Source organism: Pristis pectinata, chromosome 13 (genome assembly GCF_009764475.1).
Source record: "Pristis pectinata isolate sPriPec2 chromosome 13, sPriPec2.1.pri, whole genome shotgun sequence".
Classification (NCBI taxonomy): domain Eukaryota; kingdom Metazoa; phylum Chordata; class Chondrichthyes; order Rhinopristiformes; family Pristidae; genus Pristis; species Pristis pectinata.
In genome coordinates, this window is record NC_067417.1 from 21,272,801 (window position 1) to 21,294,464 (window position 21,664).

At 37.7% G+C, this 21,664-nt stretch overlaps 1 protein-coding gene across 7 annotated transcripts in view; it reads left to right on the forward strand.

Annotated features, from left to right (window-relative positions):
• Positions 1 to 20,866, forward strand: part of nfat5b (nuclear factor of activated T cells 5b) — a 151,558-nt gene extending 130,692 nt beyond the window's left edge. For 6 of the 7 annotated variants that reach the window (XM_052028033.1, XM_052028034.1, XM_052028035.1 and 3 more), the window contains 3 exons: positions 168 to 2,646; positions 7,497 to 7,762; positions 12,390 to 20,866. In XM_052028033.1, coding sequence (XP_051883993.1) covers positions 168 to 2,646; positions 7,497 to 7,762 — 2,745 coding nt within the window. In that variant the 3' untranslated portion in view covers positions 12,390 to 20,866. The remainder of the gene's footprint in view (positions 1 to 167; positions 2,647 to 7,496; positions 7,763 to 12,389) is intronic. The other variant, XR_007957328.1, reaches the window with a different exon arrangement.
• The last annotated feature ends 798 nt before the right edge of the window (positions 20,867 to 21,664 follow it).

Consider the following 21,664-nt stretch of genomic DNA (forward strand, 5'->3'; position numbering starts at 1 on the left):
TTCATGGGTTTAAGTTTTCTTTGCATGTTAACTTGCATTAAGTGCCAAACACTGCAAAAATAGGAGGGTCTTCCAATTTTTAAAAATATAGCGGCACAAACATTATAAGGTATGGTTATAATCTTAATATTGCTTTGATGTAGTTTCTTGTTTTTTCTCCTGTTAAGAATCAAGAGATGGGAGCTGGACAGCAATCTTTGGAAATCTCTTCAAACATTACAGCTGGGGCTTCATTCTCGGGATCTGCCTCTAGGCAAGGAGGAGACAGTGATCAGCACCAGCAAATTCAATCAAGTGTGTTTCCAAGCACAGATGCCTTATCTGCTGTACGGAAGCAAGACATTTCTCAGCCATGTACATTTCAAGCATCAAAATGTACCACCCAGGTCCAGAATAGTGAAGGCTTGCTTCAGCAACCAGCCCAGTTTCACAATGCTGGCATATTGTTAGATTCAAGAGAGGTACAACCAAGAGAAACTTTGCAATTAGATGTATCCAAGATATCCTTATCCCAGATGCCTGAGTCAGCACTGCAGCAGCAACAAAAGCAGCAGACACAACAACAGCAGTCGCAGACCCAGGCACTACAGGAACATTCATCCAATATTTTCCAGCAGAGCAGCAATGCATCACAGTTGCAAAATGCCTTGCAGTCTATGCAACCAGGAAACTTTCAGACAAACTCTGAAAATGGCAGAAGTGGCAATGTGAGTCTTGTTCAACAGACTTTGGAGGCTTCTCAGCAGCAATTGGCCTCTGTCTTATTTACTGGATCCAGCCCATCGGAGTCGATACAGCAACCAGTGGAACAGGTGCAAGAGCAAATGAACGCAGGGATGTTCCATCAAGTAAATACTATGCAGAGCAACCTCCCTCAAGACCTGTTCTCAAATTCAGATAATACTTCTCTCCCTAGATCTGACAGTGTTCTTTCTGGACCTGAGAATTCATTGTCGAATCAACAAGTGCTGGAATCCTCGACAAGCATGATGTTGGGAATGCAACAGAATATTTGTCAAGGATCAGGACAATTGCAGTCAGATTTATACCAATCATCTTTAAATGGAAGCCTCCAACAATCTGATATTTTTCAGCAAACTTCTCACGTTATGTCTAGTCTGCAATCCAGTGATGGAAATCAACATCAGATATCGCACAGTGGATTGTTTTCAGCCTCTACAACAGTAGCAGGGAATGAAAACACAGCAAATTCACAGCAGCAAACTTCTTCGCCAAATGTCTTTCAGTGCTCTAGTTCTATGGTTGCTGTGGAAGACACCTCAGTGCAGCCAAACCAGAGGCAAACTGATATGTTTGATTCTATTGTGCAGATGCAGCAGAGTGGAGAAAATCAGCCTCAAGTAACTTTATTTTCAAATACAGATGGGATGATGCATGTTAAAACTGGTGGCTCCTCACAACCAACTGGGATTTTTCAGCAGAGTGGAGAAATGATGTCTACACAACCCGGAAACTTCCTACAGCAATCTCATCCATCATCAGAACTATTCCATCCACAAAATTCTCTAAATCAAGTTCCAAGTACAGCCCATTCACAGTCTGGGCTCTTTCACTGCCCAAACACTGTCCTGCAACATCAGAACACTGCTGCTTCCCAAGATCAAGTACAGTCAGCATTATTTCATTCTCAAGGCTCTTTGGCAGTTCTCCAAGGCTCATCAATTGCCCAAGATCAGCAACAAGGCACTCTTTTTCTTTCTCCAAACACTTTGCCTTCGCTTCAAAATAACAGTATTTCACAGGAAAAGCAACAGGTCAGCTTTTATTCACCACAGAGCACGATTCCAACACTCCAAAATTCAGGAAATCCTGAGCAACAATCTGTGAATGTCTTTCAGACCCAGGCACAAATATCTCAGATTCAGAATACCATGATTTCTCAAGAACAGCAACAACAGCAGCAGAATCTTTTTCAACGTCAAGTGACCTTATCTTCTTCCCAAACTAATACTTCTCCACAGAATCAGCAAGCGTCTATCTTTCAGACCCAACATTCAATAGCTGCACTTCACAACAGCACATCACCTCAAGACCAACCTCAGAATGTTCTTTTTAACTCTCAGAATCCAATAAATAACAGCATAACTTCCCAGGAACAACAACAACAGAACATTCTTTTCAACTCTCAGAATCCCATGCCTGCAATGAATACAAATTTGGCTTCCCAGGAGCAGCAGAACCAAACTCTTTTTCATACTCAGCCTAATATGGTGTCAGTTAATCAAGAGCAGCAATCATCCATGCAGTTCCAAAATCAGACTACAGTTTCTTCACTTCAAAATAGTGGGACGCCTCAGGGAGATCAGAAACAGTCATCAGTTTTTCACGGTCAGCCTCAAATGCAGCTTGTTCAAAATTCAGGAGGCACTCAAAATCAGCAGGTGACACTATTCATTTCTCAAACTTCAATGTCTGCATTACAGAATAACATGAATCAACAAGAGATACAGCAGCCTAACGTGTTTAATCCTCAAAGTAATGTGCCTGTTCTTCAAAACAACACACCTGGATCAGGCCAGCAACAGAGTACACTTTTTCACCCCCATGGGACCATGAATCAACTTCAGAATTCACCGACATCAACACAACAACCGACTGGCTTATATTTGTTTGGAATTCAAAGTGGTAAGTTTAACTTAAGTATCTTGAGTGAATGAAAACTATTTGGCTGCCCAAGTTAAATTTCAAAATGCATATTTCCCCCACCCCATTTCAAAAAGAGAAAACTTTAAACTTTTAAAATTTTCTCCTTTCTTTCCTTTTCCCTCCTGAAGTCCCTGACCTTTGCTATAGTTCTGCAGGTGCTGGCTACTCTCTGATAGGTTTTCCAGTGGTCCTACTTCATGTGGCAGTAAGAATCCTATTTGGAACAGCATCACTCTCAAGCTCCATCTGTTCTAAAGTGATTGGTTTAATTTTATTCTCTTGGCTGTCCCCTTCCCAAATCTTATAAAGATCTTTTTCCCCCTCTTGTGCTTAACTACTTGCAGGCTAAAAGTTCAGACAAGGCAGGCAAACTGTTCCAGATCTGTGCCCTTGGGAAAGCTTGCAGAGAAGTGTACAAATAGTGGATTTGTTTATTTTTTAATTTATTTATTCACTGGCAATATCACTTTCAAAGTCAATACTTATTGCTTATCCTTTGTTACCCTGGAACTGAGTGGCTTGCCAGGCCATTTCAGAGTGAAGTTGACCACTTGCTAAGGGCCTAATGTTGCACTTAGGACAGACCAGATAAAGAAGGGAGATTCCCTTCCTTAAAGGACATAGGTAAATTAAATTGGGTTGAATAATAATCCAGTAGTTTCAAATTGTTCATTACTGACACCTGCTTTGTAATTCTGTATTGATTGATTTAATTAACTGAATTTAAATTTCTCGACAGCTGTAGTGGATTTAGGAATAGTATTAATCCAGTCCTCCAGATCACTAATCCAGTAAAATAATCACCATGCCACCAAACCCCCAAATTGGGCATCTGATTATTATTTTAATAACTAAGTAAATATCCTCCCCTTTCTATTTTTTGAAAAACTCTTATCTATACTGATGATCAGTTGTCATGGCCCCCCAGTAGCAGTCCTAAGTCCAGTCAGACCATTGCTTATGAATATTCCTGATCTTGGAACAATCTTTAGCAGGACCTCTTGCCACTATTGAAGTGGATGTTAATGAGGAGGGGAGAGTCATTATTGCTGAACTTCAATATCTTCATGAAAGTCAAAAAACAAAACACTGCTGATGGTGGAAATAGAACATACATAGAACATTACAGCACAGTACAGGTCCTTCTGCCCACAATGTTGTGCTGACATTTTATCTTGCTCTAATATCTATCTAACCCTTCCTTCCCACATAGCCCTCCATTTCTCTGTCATTCATGTGGCTATCTAAGAGTCTCTTAAATGTCCCTAATGTATCTGCCCCCATAACCTCTGCCGGCAGTGCGTTCCACATACCCACCACTTTCTGTGTAAAAAAAAAACACTTACCTCTGACATCCCCCTTATACTTTCCTCCAGTCACCTTAAAATTATGCCCCCTTGTGTTAGCCATTTTCACCCAGGCAAAATGTCTCTGACTGTCCGCTCAATCTATGCCTCTTATCATCTTGTACACCTCTATTAAGTCACATCTCATCCTCGTCTCCAAAGAGAAAAGCCCTAGCTCACTCAGTCTATCCTCACAAGACATGCTCTCCAATGCAGACAGCATCCTGGTAAATCTCCTCTGCACCCTCTCTAAAGCTTCTACATCCTTCCTATAATGAGGCAATCAGAACTGAACACAATACTCCAAGTGCAGTCTAACCAGAGTTCTATAGAGCTCCAACATTACCTCATGGATCTTGAACTCAATACCCCAACTAATGAAGGCCAACGCACCATACACCTTCTTAACAACCCTATTGACCTGCACGGCAACCTTGAGGGATCTATGGACATGGACCCCAAGATCCCTCTGTTCCTCCACACTGCTGAGAGTCCTGCCATTAATCTTGTATTCTGCCTTCAAATTTGATCTCCCGAAGTGTATCACTTCACACTTATCCGGGTTGAACGCCATCTGCCACTTCTCAGCCCAGGTCTGCATCTTATCATTATCCTGTTGTAACCTACAGCAACCTTCTACACTGCCCACAACACCACCAACCTTTGTATCATCAGCAAACGTACTAACCCACCCTTCCACATCCTCATCCAAGTCATTTATAAAAATCACAAAGAGCAGGGGTCCCAGAACATATTCCTGTGGAACACCACTGGTCACCGATCTCCAGGCAGAATATGCTCCATCTACCACCATCCTCTGTCGTCTATGGGCGAGCCAATTCTGAATCCACACAGCCAAGTTTCCTTGGACTCCATGCCTCCTGACTTTCTGAATGAGCCTTCCATGAGGAACTTTATCAAACGCCTTACTAAAATCCATGTACACCGCATCCACTGCTCTACCTTCATCAATGTGCTTTGTCTCATCCTCAAAGAATTCAGTCAGGCTTGTGAGGCACGACCTTCCCCTCACAAAGCCATGCTGACTGTCCCTAATCAGCCTATATTTCTCCAAATGCCCATAAATCTTGTCTCTAAGAATCTTCTCCAGTAATTTGCCCACCATTGAAGTAAGACTCACTCGTCTGTAATTCCCAGGGTTATCCCTATTCCCTTTTTTAAAGGAACAACATTTGCCGCTCTCCAATCATCTGGCACTATTCCTGTGGCCAGTGAGGATGCAAAGATCATCGCCAAAGGCGCAGCAATCTCTTCCCTCGCTTCCCGTAATAACCTTGGATATATCCCGTCTGGCCCCGGTGACTTATCTATCCTAATGTTTTTCAAAAGTTCCAGCACATCCTCTTTCTTCACATCAACATGCCCTAGCGTATCAGCCTGTCGTACGCCATCCTCACAAACATCAAGGTCTCTCTCACTGGTGAATACTGAAGCAAAGTATTCATTAAGGACCTCCCCTACCTCTTCTGACTCCAGGCACATGTTTCCTCTTTTATCCCTGATCGGTCCTACCCTCACTCTAGTCATCCTCCTATTCTTCACATCTACTTTAATGCGAGAAGTATCAGGAACAAGGGTGAAGAACGCCTTGGGGTTTTCCTTAATCCTACTCGCCAAGGCCTTCTCTTGCCCCCTTCTACCCTTCTCTTGCCCCCTTCTAGCTCTCCTAAGTCCATTCTTAAGCTCCCTCCTGGCTACCTTGTAACTCTCCAGAGCCCCGTCTGATCCATGCTTTCTAATCCTTAGGTAAGCTTTTTTTCCTCTTGACAAGATATTCTACATGTCTTTTCAACCACGGTTCCTTCGCTCTACCATCCTTACCTTGCCTCAATGAGACAAACCAATCTAAAACCCCATGCAAGTACTCCCTAAAAAAACCTCCACGTTTCCACTGTGCACTTCCCCAAGAACATCTGTTCCCAATTTATGCTCCCAAATTCCTGCCTAATAGCATCATAATTCCCCCTCCCTCAGTTAAATACTTTCCCATATTGTCTGCTCCTATCCCTCTACAAGGCTATGGTAAAGGTCAAGGAGTTATGGTCACTATCTCCAAAATGCTCTCCCACCGAGAGATCTGAAACCTGATTAGGCTCATTGCCTAGTACCAGGTCCAGAATGGCCTCTCCTCTAGTCGGCCTGTCCACATACTGTGTCAGGAATCCTTCCTTGACACATGTAACAGACTCCGCCCCATCTATCCCCTTTATACTAAGGAGGTGCCAATCAATATTTGGGAAGTTGAAATCACCCATAACAACAACCCTGTTATTTTTGCACCTCTCCAAAATCTGCCACCTGATTGGCCCCTCAGTGTCTCTGCTGCTATTGGGGGGTCTGTAGAATACTCCCAATAGAATGATCGCTTCCTTCCTGTTTCTGACTTCCACCCACACTGACTCAGTAGATGATCCCTCCAGGATGTCCTCCCTTTCTACAGCTGTGACACTGTCCCTGATCAGCAAAGCCACTCCCTCACCTCTTTTACCTCCATTCCTGTGCCTTTTGAAACATCAAAACCCCAGATTATCCAGCAACCATTCCTGCCCTTGCGACAGCCAAGTCTCTGTAATGGCCACCATGTCATAGTTCCAAGTATTCACCCATGCTCTTTAAGTTCATCACCCTTGTTCCTGATACTTCTCACATTAGACATACTTCAGCCCATCCAACTGACTGCAATTTTGCCCTTTCAAACGCCTATCTTTCCTCACAGTCTTTCTGCTCTCTGCATCTACTTGTACACTAAATGCACCAACCTCTGACCTATCACTCTGGTTCCCATCCCCCGCCAAACTAGTTTAAACCCTCCCCAACAATTCTAGCAAACCTGCCCACAAATCTGAAATGAAAAAACAGAAATTGCTGGAAATGCTCAGCAGATCTAGCAGCATCGATGGAAAGAAAACACTGGAGTTAATATTATAGGTTGATACCTTTCATCAGAATCCGTTCTGATACAAACCCTCTCTCAGCCAGCACCAACATTGTCATTTAGTCTCTTGAAATTTCCACCTTGCCATCAACATTCCCTTTGTTCTCTTTATGTTTCCCCCTTCTCTGTAATTTTGATTTCTGACTTTTCCCTGTTCTGGGAAAGGTCATCAACTTGAAATGTTAACTAAGTTACTGTCTCCATACTTGACCTGCTGGGTATTCCCAGCATTTTCTGTTTGTATGTGAGATCGATAGGTTTTTCAAATTCAAGGAAGTCAAGGATATGGGAGTTGGTTGGTAAAGTTTAGATGGAAAAGATCAGCCATAATCTTTTCAAATAGCAGTACAGACACCAAAGGCTGTATGGTTTGTCCTTACAACTATTTATTAGGTTCTTTGATACTCAGCAGTCATTGTTTTTGGAATGTATAAAAATGTCTGCAGATCCTAAAGTGAGGAAATATAACACTCATTTTTGATACACAGAAATATACTGAAGTTATTGTGGGTTTTTTTTAAACACAGATTGCAGACAATTGATGAGCATAACAAATGTGTCTCAGCAATGCCCAACTGGACCATCTATGTCTGATCAACTGCTTGTGATAAACCAGTCAGGGCAAGCACAGAATGAAGGACAAGCCGTTTCTCCGCTTCTCTCACAGCAGATGACTGACTCAAGGCAACTATCATCTAGCATTCCTGCTGAACAGAACATGGAAAAAATCGATGACATCCTTGTCACATTACAGAACCAGGGAAGAAACATCAACAGTTCTTTTAATCCATAGGTAGGAGAAATTTGAGTAGTGTAACAAGGTGCCTTTGTGGTCTGGTCATGAATAAATAAAAGCTATGTTTTAGCCCCAGCCTTGAATTTTAAATCAGGTGTGTACATGCAGGTATAACAGTTAATCTTTCCTGATTGCCTTTTTCCAATACTCATATGGGTAGTGAGTTCCAGATTATTAATACTTTCTGCAATTTTAGAAAAGAGTTTTCCTTGCATCCCCAGAACTTATACCTCTCAGTTTAAATTTGTGCCTCCTCATCCTTGAACCATCTGCTAAGGAGAGCCGCTTCTCTCTGTTTAGCCCATCTAAACCCTTCATGATCTTGTACTCATTTATCAGATCTCTGCTCAATTTCTTTGCTATAAGGAAAAAACCCCAGCTTCCATCTTGTAGTTAAAATCCATCACGCCAGAAACTATTTTATTAAATCTTTTCTGTACCTTCTTTATGACCTTGACATCCTTACTGAAATGTGGTGATCAAAACTGGAGGCAGTTATGCTGTTGTAGCCCAATAATTGTTCAGCTCCCTGTTCTCCCTGTTTTTATATTCAAGTACCCTGGGCAACATTTACCTTACCAACCAGTTTCTCAACATGTCTTGTCATTGTCAAAGATTTAGAAACAAGGTGCTCTGTTCTTGCACCCACTTAAGAACTCTGCAATTTTGTCTACATTGTCACATTCTTTCTGCCAAAATATTTGCACTTTTCACTTCTCCATATTAAATTTGTTCTGGTACCTACCTACTCATTCCACCAGTCTGTTACTACTTACTGTACCTGCAAGTTCTGTGTCATCTGCAAAAATTAAAAGGTTCTGGTCTTGGAACAGAAACTGGGAAATAACATCGTCTACTTTTCTGCAGTCTGGATAAGCAACTGTCAACCATGACTCTTCTCACCTGCAGGCAATTGCCCAACCATCCAGCCTGCCATTATACTCTTATATTCAATTTTACAAATCAGATTTTTTTTGAGGGACCTTGTCAGATGCCTTCTGATTATCCATTTTTGAAAATAACCACTGCGTTCCCTTCTGTTACCACGATTCAATCAGATTAATCAATGAAAATTTGCTTTTAACAAATCTGTGCTCGCTCTCCTTCATTAATTTGAGCTTTTCCTAATGTCTCTTAATATTTTCCTGATAATATATTCTCTGCTTTTACAAAACTTGTTTTCCCCATGTTAAACTGAACCAGTCTGGCAAGTCCTTACTCCGCTCTTTGAAAACATTTGACATTTTCCAGTCCTCTGGCACCTCCCTGTGTCTAGGGAAGACTGAAAAATTATAATGTCTGTCCATGATCTCGATCCTCAATTGTCTCTGCGTTATCTGGTGGGTGGGCAACAAAATATCTCCGAGTAAATTTATATGTGTCCTCAAGATGTCCAAATCTACAATAAGAAACTGTTGTCACAGTTGTTATCTAAGTAGATGTGGCAGCTAGTTTGTGGCAAAGGTCACCAAAAAGTAGACCATTATTTTGAGAAGTTGGCTGAGGAATCGTGTTAGCCAGGATAATGAGAAACATCATGCTCTTCTTCACATTGGTATCCTTTCCATTAGCCTGACAAAGCAGTCAGTACTTTCAGTTCAACACTTCCTCTCTTGTTGAATGTAAGCTTAAGCAGTGTATAGGCATAGATAGAGAGTCAGTCTGTTTCCCATGGTAGTGGTGTCTAAAACTGGAGGGCATAAGTTTATGAGAGGGAGGATTTAAAGGGGATGTGAGGGATAAATTTTTCACACAAAGAGTAGTTGATATCTGGAATAAGTTGCCAGAGGTGGTGGTGGAGGCAGGAACAATAACAATATTTAAGAGGTATTTGGACAGGTACTTGAATGAACAAGGCATAGAGGGAAATGGAATTAATGCAGGCAAGTAGGATCATTATAGGCATAATGGTCGGCATAGACACAGCGGCCAAAGGGCCTATTTCTCCGCTGTGCAACTCCATGACTCTAAAGTAAATAGAATAAACCATTTAGCCCTTCGTGCATACTTTGCTGTTCAGTAAGATCCTGGTTGATCTTCCATCTCAGCTTCATTTTCCTGTACTAATTCTCTTTCTTGAATGTAATTAATAACTGAGCCTCCCTTGCCCTCTTCGGTAGAGAATTACAAAGATTTACTACCCTCTTCGTGAAGAATTGTCTCTACATCTTTGTCTTAAATGGCTATCATCTTATTCTGAAACATTGATCCTGATTCTGGACACTCTAGCCAAGGGAAACATCACCCCTGCATCAACTGTGTATAAGTATTTTGTATTTCTATTTTTTCTTCTGAAGTGGATAACCTCACATCTTTCCACATTCCATCTGCCATGCCCTTGTCCATTCACATAGCCTGTGCATATCCCCTGAAATCCCTCTGTATCTTCCTCACAGCCTACAGTGCCATTTGGTTTTGTATCATCAGCAAACTTGGATATATATACTTGATTCTCCCAGTCCAAATCACTGATAAAGATTGTAAAAAGCTGTGGCCCCAGCACTGATCCCTCCATGCCATTGGTCACATCATCCTGCCTGAAAATGACCTGTTTATTCCTGCTGTCTGTTTTTTTTGTCCATTAACCAATCCTTGATTCATATCTGTTTCTTATCTTTTGTGTTGTAATTATGTTTAATAATCTTGCTTGTTGGCACCTTATCAAATGCCTTCTGACAGTTTGCCCTTAGTTATTTTGCTAGATAGCCACATAAAATTCCAACAGATTTGTCAAACGTGATTTCCCTTACACAATTCCATATTGACTCTGCCAATCTTATTATTGTCCAAGTGGGTTTTTACCACTTCCTTAATAATACATTACAGCATTTTCCCTACTACTGATGTCAGGCTAACTGTTTCGCTCTCTCCCTTCTTTCTAAAATAGTCAGATTACATTTACTATCTTCTAATCTGTGGAATCATTCCAGAATCTAAAGAATTTTGGATAACAAGTAATGCATCTACCATCTTCATAGTCACCTCCTTCAAAACCCTACAGTGCTCGTCATTGGGTTCTGGGAGTTTATCGTCTTTCAGAACCATTAATTTCTCCAATTTTTTTTAAGAAATGTTAGTGTCTTCAACCTCCTCAATTACTCTGGATTACTTTTGTCCTCTGTTTTCTCGAGGAAGTTTTTTGTGTCGTCTGTGAAAACACTGATGGGATCATTTGTGTCATTTTCTTATTTCCCAGTATAATTCCTACTTTCCTTTTCCTCATCAATGCTTTGGTCTTTCTTTGCTGAATTATGAAATTTTATCATGTACCTCTGATTTTCTTGTTTATACCATGCCTTTCATTACCATTAGGGTTTGGGGTGCTCCCTGGAACTCCTGCGAATGTTTGCTCCCCATTGTAGTTTTGTATTTAGCTCTACCCCAACTAATTCTACTTCTTGATTTACTTAGTGAGATCCTTACTCTCTCTCTTGCCATTATCTCGTTTTCTTTTAACATAAGGGCAACCACAATTCCCTTTCCATTTTGCCTCTCCTGAAAATCCAGGAATATTGAATTCCTATGATGAAAAACACAATGATGCTGGAGAAACTCAGCAGGCCAGGCAGCATCCGTGGAGAAAAGCAGGCGGTCAATGTTTTGGGTCAGGACCCTTCTTCAGGAATATTCAATTCCTATCCTTGGTCACTTTGTGACCACAGTCTGTAATGGCCATAAGATCATATACATTTGTGCCATTAATTCACCTACCTTGTACAAATGCCTTGTGCATTCAGATCAAAAAGTCTTCAGTTTTGTCTTTGCATCAACTTTCCCTGCTCTTATTCCCTTCGATATAACTTATTTCAATTAATACAATTTAGTTTTACCTTTAAAAATGAAGGATTGAAACCATTTGAGAATAATATTTTAATGATTGTCCCTGACCCAATAGTTCAGTATCCATATGCTGGATTGTTCATAGCTGTATTTCTACTTGTTAAATGTTGCATTGGGGAGGGAAGTTAGCAAACCAATTTTACCATTTTTGTTGACAGCTTCAGCCCAATCAGATAAATTCTAATGCTTTCTCTTGTTATGTATCCCTCCATACCTTAACTTTCCAAGAATACATTTTTCTTTAAAGCATCTCAAATGGTCATTCACAAGTGATCATACAATCAGTGGAACAAAGCATCATATTGTAATAAAGCATTTTCTTTTAGAGAATAAAGGTGATGAACTGTACAGCTTACTCTTAATTTAAACTAGCCTATTAATTTGACTTGAGGTCATAGCTAGAGAAGCTCCTCCTGTGTCTTTTTATTAGAATTGCTTAATTTAATCTACTTGGTATAAGTACAGTAGTATAATGTTTTGATTTTATGATTCTGAGTACAGGTTGTACATGGGTAGTAATAATTTTACTCTAGTACATAAATTATACCAGAAATTATGCCAATGATATTTTTCCTTGGATGTGAAACATTCAGAAAAATGAAGTGTAAAATACTGTTAGAAAAGTTGAAACAGTACATTAAAGAAGTTGGTATACGTGCACTAAATATTGTGTGATAAAAATCATTTATTTCAACTGACTTTCTGTTCTACCATAATGTATTTCAATTTTTAAAGATCGACTATAATGATTCATGGAAAACAATAATTTTTTATTTATTTCTAGGTATTCATATGGTACAAATTTAAGAAGACATGAAGAAACGTCAAACTTATGTGAAACTATGTGACTGTACTATGAAGGGAAAGTTTAAAGTATTGATATTCCTTATATCCATTTCAGCTTTTAAGCCTGTCCTTGACCTACATTTTAAATCATCATGAAACTTAAATTCTTTATTCATTGCACTCTTGAGTGCATAAATACAGATTTTCAGTGATGGTTTCTTGTTAGCATTCCACTGTGGAAGGTAAAGTATCTGACAGAGTGCATGTCTACAATTAGCCAGCTCCCTGTAAATTAAAATATTTTAGCATTATTGTAAAGGTTATCATAGTAAGCTCATGCTGATTAACACTCAGCAAAAAAACTAAGAATACTGACAACAAATTAAGAAAGTTTGTTTAGTCAGAGAATATAAAAATTATCAGCTACTTGTGCTAAATGTGCATATATAGTGGCAGTTGTGTGCTGTACAGCTTCTGAAATTCAAATCCATTAAATTTCAGAGGTGTTGTACAATGTGCCATCATTTCAATGTATGTGTGTTTAGAAGCCAAAAGGATTAGTTTCTATCCCATGGTCATTTTACCAGCTGTATCCACCAAACTATGCAAATCCATAATATAATGCATCCTCACAACACATCACCAAGATTCAGCATAGATCAGGAGCCACAAAAGTCTGCTTGCATATGTGGAATCTGGTATAACAATAATGAAGACATTCAGCAACCAAATGGAGGGATTTTAAATCTGTGTCTGTCCTGGAAATTTTTGCAATTATACTGACAGCAAACTGTGGACACACCAAAAGGATTTGGTAAAGGTTGATAATCTCTCTATTCTTCCTTAAATGGCTGCAGAATTCATTTCCACTTATTTGGCTGGAGTGATACATGGTAAGCTCAGTGATGGATCCTGACTTGACTTTCTCATAGTGTCATTTACTCATAATCCTATAAAGAAACTTCAATTACAAGTTAAGTGAACTGAGCTCACTGACTCCAATGAAAAGTGATTATGGCAAAGAATAGAATAGTAACCTAGCCTTACTGGGAGGAAGAAGAGAAATCACTTCATTGACATAATGGGTGACATGGCATGTTCTGGTGTTATGAAAGCATCATTGAAACTGATTTTTGGATCATTATTTTTGGTCCAACTGAAATTAGTTATAACCCTTCCCTATTATTTCCAATACAGTTCTCACATAGTCAGCTCTCTGTTCATTGAGTGTATATGATGCATTTGTTAGACTATAAAGGGAAAAGAAGTCTAATCTCTAGTTTTCCTGGGCTGTTAATTTTAAACCTGAATTCTCTGGTTCTGACTGCAGCCTGTTTCACATAGAGTGAAATGTTATCTTCCCAACAGTCTTGTAACAGCAATCAAAGAGATGACCTTTCTACCCATTAACATAGGACGGTCTATCAGGCAGCAATTAAGTAATCAATTTGCTTGGTTGAGTAGGTCTCCATCTTGATTAGAAAACAACCAGTAAATTCCCTTTTTCTGTTTGCTAGCTAAATTTGAATTTTAAGACCATCTGTCCACTAGGTCTGTTACTGAAGAAGCAGGAGGCACAGCTTTAAACTTCTCACATCAGAACACTATAGTTGCTGATTAGTCTATGTTCACGTAGGATAAATACTAAGAGACTAGGAAAGATCATTGTTTATGTAAACAGCCTCATAAAGATCGACTACCTTGGTCTTCTGCCCAGAAAGCACATGCTTGGATGGTAATATCTGCATGCACCTCTTGTGAGGGGTGCCATCTTTCTTAATCCAGGATCATGAGGTTGAATATATGTCAGTGCTGCCCAGCAGTTACATGTGGCATGATACTGAACTTCTGATTTGCATTGAATCTCCAGGATTGATATTGAGAAATAGGATGAATACTGATATCTGTTCATATCAGTGGCAGCTCAAGATAAATCCATATATATAAATTGAACGATCAGAAGGTCCAGCAGTAAGGCCTGTATATTCCCCAAATGTCGGACAGCACAATCTATATTAATGGATACAGTGATTTATGGAGTGACCTCTTCAAGAAATCCTCGAGGATGTCAAGAAGTTCAAAGGCACAGTTTTCTTATTTGGGAACTCTTACTCGTATGTGATTGGTGCTGCCTTTTTCAACTTCTTAAGTGTCATTCTCTTCATCTGCAAATTTGGAAAATTGTGACCAAAAGCCTTTTCAAATCAGGACTGTGTGCTTGTTTAACAGGTAGCTCAGATATAATAATCTAATCAACATCTTAGAAACAAAAGCATAATGTATGACCCTATGGCATTTCCAGTATTTTGATATTCCTGTTAAATAGTACTACTGATAGAGTTGTAATTTTATCCAGTCAGTTACTTTCATTCTCTGAATTCTTTAATGAAACTTGCAAAATTTTCTTTTGCACATGATGAGCAAGATGTGGTTCCTGAATTTTAGTAGTAGTCTGAACAGCAATCATACAGGATAATAATTGTAAGTCTGTATGCATGAAGGATTCATAATCTGAATCTAAGAGCAGCACCTGCAGTGATGAAAGTTAAAATTGCATTGTACATATGCTTCCTCATTATTATCTAGAAAGATGATTGAACTAGAAACATACACAATGGACAGGCGAATGGGAACATTTTTCTCTCATAAATCCAATATTGGAACTTTGGTGTTGTAGAATTGTGACATTTTGCATTTGGTCTTAGAAATGCAAATTAAAATTGGATTTAGATACAGTATTAACTTTTTAATGTTGACGTAAGCCAAAGTTTGGATGTGTTCTATAGCTTTATACTTTTCTAGTTTTAAGTAAACCTTTAATAGCTTTATAAGTATTGTGCAGACCTAATGTAAATATTGCATTTTTTGGTACAGATAAATATTGGTTTAACATCATGTTGCCAGTCAGTATTAAGTTGCAGGTTCCCTTGTTACAAGGTATCCTTATTAGATATCTAGGAAGAAGTGGAAAAATGTCCCATTGAAGATACCTGGCCATTAAATCTAACCCATCTCCAATATAAAAGAATTTGCTTTAAGATTTAACTCTTTCTCAGACTCTAACACTAAGAAATGATTGGTATCCACCTAGACCTAATGATTAGAATAACTTTAGAGAAAGTGGATATGATGCACATTGTACATAAAATAAAAAGGACAAACATATCAATGTGAAGCAGAAATGGATGTTTAATAATACTTCAGAGGTCTATATATTAACCAACATACGACCTGGCTTTTCATTTTTGCTGCACTCTGTTAGGACTTCCACTGGAATGAGCTGGATAATGTAAGTGAAACAGCTAATTTTCCTTTGGAAAGATGAGCTTTTGGTTGAAATCTAAGTAAATGTGCTCTAATAATGGAATTTCCAGCACTTTATTCAGCTAATATTGTGACCATTGATTCCCTTTAATGTGTCAGTGATGTTTTTTTTTCTGTCAACTGTCCACAGTACTACTTTAGGTATTTATGTTTATGAAAAGTCATTTAATTGTATATTTCCTTTCTGTTTACTGTAAATATTTAAACTATTTTCTTACTGTGCAAATTTTGAGCCATGCAAAAACTTTAAGCAGCTACTTCTCTTCCTTAAGAGGCACTGAAGATGTTTTCGGTGGTACGGTCTTTACTTGTTATGAAGGGAGCTTCAGCTGCCTGACCAGCTTTTAGGTCAGTAATTTTAAATACAGAATTTCTATTCAAATTTGGATGGTTTATATCTAATGTATGTTTCATTTTTGGAAAGCAGCATTTTTTATATGTATGTGTGTGTGTATATAAAATATATACATACATATATACATTCACACAGATATATATGAAATGGCATAATATTTTGTTATTTGTACTAAGTGAGTACAATCAAATTATAAACTTTACCACATATTTCTGTGGTGGCTGAGAGACTTTGTCAAAATGAGTTTGGATTGGCACTTTTGCTACTGTTTTTGACTGATTTTAAATGTTTTAAATGGTAATCAAATATTTATGGGGCATAGTGTAAACTAGTAGGGCTAAATATCTTTGTAAATGCCTTTTGCATGAGAATTAATATAACCAGAAAGTGGTGAATGAAAACATATGATTATTTTTCAGATTTCAGCACACCAGTGTTCATTTTATCATGAGGCAGAACTGAGACCTAAATATGCATTAAAAATATAAATGGACATCTTTTGATTTCACTATTTACATTGAATCTATTATTTGTCTTGTTCCATTTTGATTTCATTACTGCTAGTGCACATGGTAGCAGTCTAAATAAAAGAAAGTGAATTTATGGTGCTGAACAAAATCCTGAATCTGTTGTGTATTGCAACACACAATCCAATTAGAATTCTCAGTTGATTCCTTGTAATGTCTTTTATTTTGCAGTATCCTATCCAAGTGATATTTATTACTCCAAGTTCCTAGAAACAACTGAATGACATACTACAGCGTTGCTGTTGCTGCATATCAAATCAATATTTTTTTCTTTATTGAACATGTTTAACCCAATTTAATGAGATTACTTTGTCATTGTTCCATAGGGTTCTTTTGTGGCACCACATTTCTGAAAATCTCTTCTAGAGTGGAGTGTAAGTGTGCCCAACCCCAGCCCTCCCAATGACAACACACCCCAACCAATCCATGAGGCTTTGATTGGGCCCTGACCACCAGCCCTCTATCTCCCTCAACTCCCCTGTTCTGGTTCCAGACATGTTAGGCCTTGGATGCTACTGAAATCTGTAATAGCAACCCCTTTCCTGAAATGGTCATTGGCATGCTATGCATCTCTTGACCTTTTGATTTCCTTTGGACCTCAAAAATTTGCTTAGTTCAGTTGAGCCAACTTCATTTCAGATGTTGGCTCTGTCACTTATATAATGTTTGATCACTTAAAAATTATAATATAGGACTTGAGTTTACATTTCCAGGCTGCCATTCTTGCCAACAAGACAGTTATCAGACTTCTGGAGCAGATTCAACTAAACCTTTGTTTGTGTGAACCTTCAATTAAAAGCTAGTGGATAGAAAAGATGGGATGTAAATAACTTGAGCAATTATCAGGCAACCTGTAATATTGTAACTACTGCTTTTACTTTTTTTCTACTTTCATTCATTCTATTGGTATTACTCTCCCTTAAGATAACCTCGTCAAAATGCACAAACATTCTGTTGATTTTATATAAATAATTTTGAAAGAGTGAGAATCACTCATACTTCTATACAATAACTAGTAGGAAATTTGTAAAGATTTAATCTTGCATTCAAAATAAAGTTACTAATTAAATTGCTAGTGAAATGAGAAGTATTTAGTACCAGCAGTGACGGGCATGTCATGTGACAAGATGAAGAGTATTAAATTAGCTTCCTTGCTTGTAATATTTCTAATCTGAATTTAAAGTTTTACTAAGACTTTAATGTTTATGAGAATTAGATAATAATTGAATCAAAAGTTTGCATGAGTCATCCAAGTTCTCTTTTTTCAATAAAATGAGAATTAAAATCCACTAATCTTTTGCTGCAGTTCCCCCATTTTAAATCGTAGTAGCATATTTATGTTCAATGAATCTTGTTTCCATTTTTATGTGCAGTTTTTTTTGGAAAAGAAAGCACCAGTGAGGTTTTATACTAATTGTAAGGTTGGTTCAATTGAATGGTATTGATCAGATTCCACATTTTCAGCAGAGGAACTATGCTTGTAAATCAGAATGCTGGCACAACGTTCATCAGCCTCCCACAAGATGCACAGATTGAAGAATTAATCTTTACATGCTTCTAATTAAGTCTTTTTAACAGTCCTTATATCCTGCATATCAAAATACAATTTAACAAGAACTTAAATTGGAACATTTCTCCCAGGACATCTAGCAGGAAGTAATAGGAAAATAAGTCTGAGTTTTTTTAACATTGTCCTTAATTACTGTAGATTGTATGATCTTGCACAAATAGTGACCAATAAACAAAACTTTTGGCAGTAATAAAAATAGGAAATGCTGGAAACACTCAACAGGTCAGGAAACATCAGTGGACAAAGAAATGATTAATGCTTCAGGTCAAAGACCCTTCATTAGGAAAAATAAGTTAGTTTTAAATTATAGAGAGGGTGAGGGAGGGATTGATAGGACAAAGGGAACATTGCTGATAGGATGAGGCCTGGGCTTTATTTCAAATTTCCAGCATCTGCAATTTCTTGACTTTTATTTTCGCAATATGGGTCGTTTGTGTACTTTTGTGAAGTCCACAGATTTTTAATACAACATAACATTGTTTCATGCAATGTATCAGGAGCATTCTAGCAGAAGCTTTCAGCTGGTAGTTTACAAACAGTGCACCACACTGTTAGATTTGTGAGTCTGCAGTGTTTTAAACTAGAATAGCAGTAGTACTCAAACAGTAATTCCATATATAATGAACAAACATTAAAAAAGATGCTATGTTTCAATTACATGTCCAAAATCAATATGGCAAAACAAAATATTGCTCTATATGACCCTACTCTTCTTCAGAATTATATCCCCTACATCTTTCAGTGACATTTTCCCTGACAAATGTTGCCTTCTGAGAAATATTCTCCAATTTTCTTGGTGTTTCTACAACTCTGTCATTGTCAAGGCAGAACTTTGTCTGTCATAATTTTTGTCATCCCTCCAAACATACAAAATGAAGACACAGTATATATTCACTTTTATAATTACCAGATATATGAAATGCCTCAATAATGTTTGATTTCATTTTAATTTTTAAAGGGATGGTTCAGTGGTTAATTGTGTAATAAGTATAAGAGAAATGGATGACATTTCTGAAATTTTATTCTTTTTCACTGTAAATATGTCCAAATCTTTGATATATTTTTCAGAATAATGAGGAAATTGCCTAAACATTTAGATTACTTTCTATGCCTTTTTTAAGAATTTTGGTTTTCTGTGCATTGAAACCTGTAACCATTACAGATATGGTTCTGAGTGTTCTTACAATCACGTCAGGTATCTAATAGTAGCAATACATTCTTTCCTTTACAGGCAACCAGTTTAACTTATAAAATAACCAAGTGAATTAACTGTTTGCTCTGGAGTACTTAAATCAATCATCTGTTTGGAAATAACTTTTCTGGCCAAAAAAACTTAACTCAACATTTCTAAAGATAAGAAATGTTTTTAGGGGAAATATTTGCATTTTTATCAAAATCACTTTAATAACAAAACTACTGTTATCACAAAGATTATGATTGGATTGTGAATTATACCATCTCTATTTCTGCCTCCTTACATGAACAAGTTAAGCAGTTTTAAATTATTATCATAAGCACAGTAGCTATGGTATGATTGTAAAGACATAACTCAAAGGACATTTGTACATTAGTAATCAGCTAAATAAGTAACATTATAAATACAGACTCTTCATCACGATCTTGAAAACCTGCTTGGTCTGTGTTGAACCTGAATTAGAAACTAATTGGCCTGAAAGAGTAGAAATATCCACCATGTGTTTTGAAAATGGCATTAGCCAATACTTGAGAAGCAATGTTTGGAATTCAACCCTTGGCTGGAATTTATTTCTGGTATAATTTCATCCATCCTTCACACCTAATATAATGTTCTCAGATCTCAGTTAAACCATTGAGTGTAAAACTTAGCAGATCGGAATTTCCAGCTGTAAGACATGAAATGTAAAAAAAAGCAAATCCATCTTCAGTAAGCTATTTTAGGTCACTGTCTGAAACATTGAACAGCTTTTTTCACTGGCATTGTACTGACATGTATTTATTTTATCTACAAAATTTCTCACCCAATGATAGTCAAGATAATATCAACATAGTTTCTATCAGAGATCACATTTCACCATTCCTCATAGCTGGCAATTGAGTATCGCTGGCAGAGGCAGTGGAGAAGTCTCTGACCTCCTGCTGGTTCTTGTCAGTACACCAAGAGCAAAGATGGTTCAACTAATATCACTGTCAATTAAATCTGACATTCTCCTTACTCATCCAGAGGAAAACTGCCAGATTTTTTTTTAGTAAAGTATAGTCTAGATTTGATTTCATGTGTTTAATTTACTCACTTTAGAATTGAAACCATTGGTTATGTTGCACATTGAACCACTGAACCTCCTTTTTAAATTTCCTGTTATGATGTGAAATCAGCACCGAAATGTGTTACTGATATTATGCTTAAGTAGTCATTACTAACAGCACTGATGTGGGTGGTTTGGGAGATACTTCTTGCATAGATGTTTAACTGTCAAATTTTTAAAAAATATTTTGCTTTTGTTGGGACATTTGTATACTCTAGCAATTATATTTCTGTAAATTGCTGCTATCTATACAAATAAAAAATTAAACTTCTGTGTCTCTGGGTTTCAGTATAAGTGCTGAATATAATTAAAATCCTTCTGCATTGTTTTAGAATGTGACATTAGTGAAGCACTATAGGATTAAAAAAAACCTTACTTTTCAGTGATTCTCCCAACTCTTCAGCAGTGAACTGTTAATATTTAATATTTCCATGTGGTTAGTAGTTAATAAGATATTTTAAACTTGTGTATTCACGCAATAATTCCTCCAATCAGAAAAAAAATCTTTGTTTCAATAAAGAATTGAACTAATCTGAATGGGTCAATTATATTTTAACCTGGGATCATATCTATAGCAAAAGATACAGATATATAGTACTGTAAAAAGATACAGACATATAGTACAGTACACATGAACTGTACTGAAGTCTCTTTTTTAATGAGCAATAAAACCTGCATCCAGTCTGCAAATACTGCCAGAAGAAAAAGATGCCCCTATATAAAGCAAACAGAAAAAGCTTATATTCTACTTGAAATTCCAGTAATCATTATCCATGGGAACTTGGAAGTAAACATATTTGCCTGGAAATTGGATTATCTAGCAACACAGCATGTGCACCATGTTATCCAATTTCTATGAAAAAAGTTAATGGAAATTGGGGACTAAACAAGTAACGTGAAGTTATTAATTTATTCTGTTGCCCTCCGTGTGCTTGACTGTTAACACACTTCTGGCATTTTCAGTCTCACATAAGTGGTCTGTTCTGGCCATAGGCCTGAACTGCAGAAGCAGCTTTGTCTGTGGAATTTAAAGGATATTTTATATTTCCTGCTGTGGAGGAACTCCCAAGTTCTCATGCAAATCCCCCATCAACACCATCACCCACAGTAGTGGCTCTACCCTCTCCCCAAATCCACAAACCCTTCCCAATTCATAATGCTCTTCTCGGATCAGACTTGCTTGCTTTCATTTGTGGAGGAAAAGGCTCACCACAA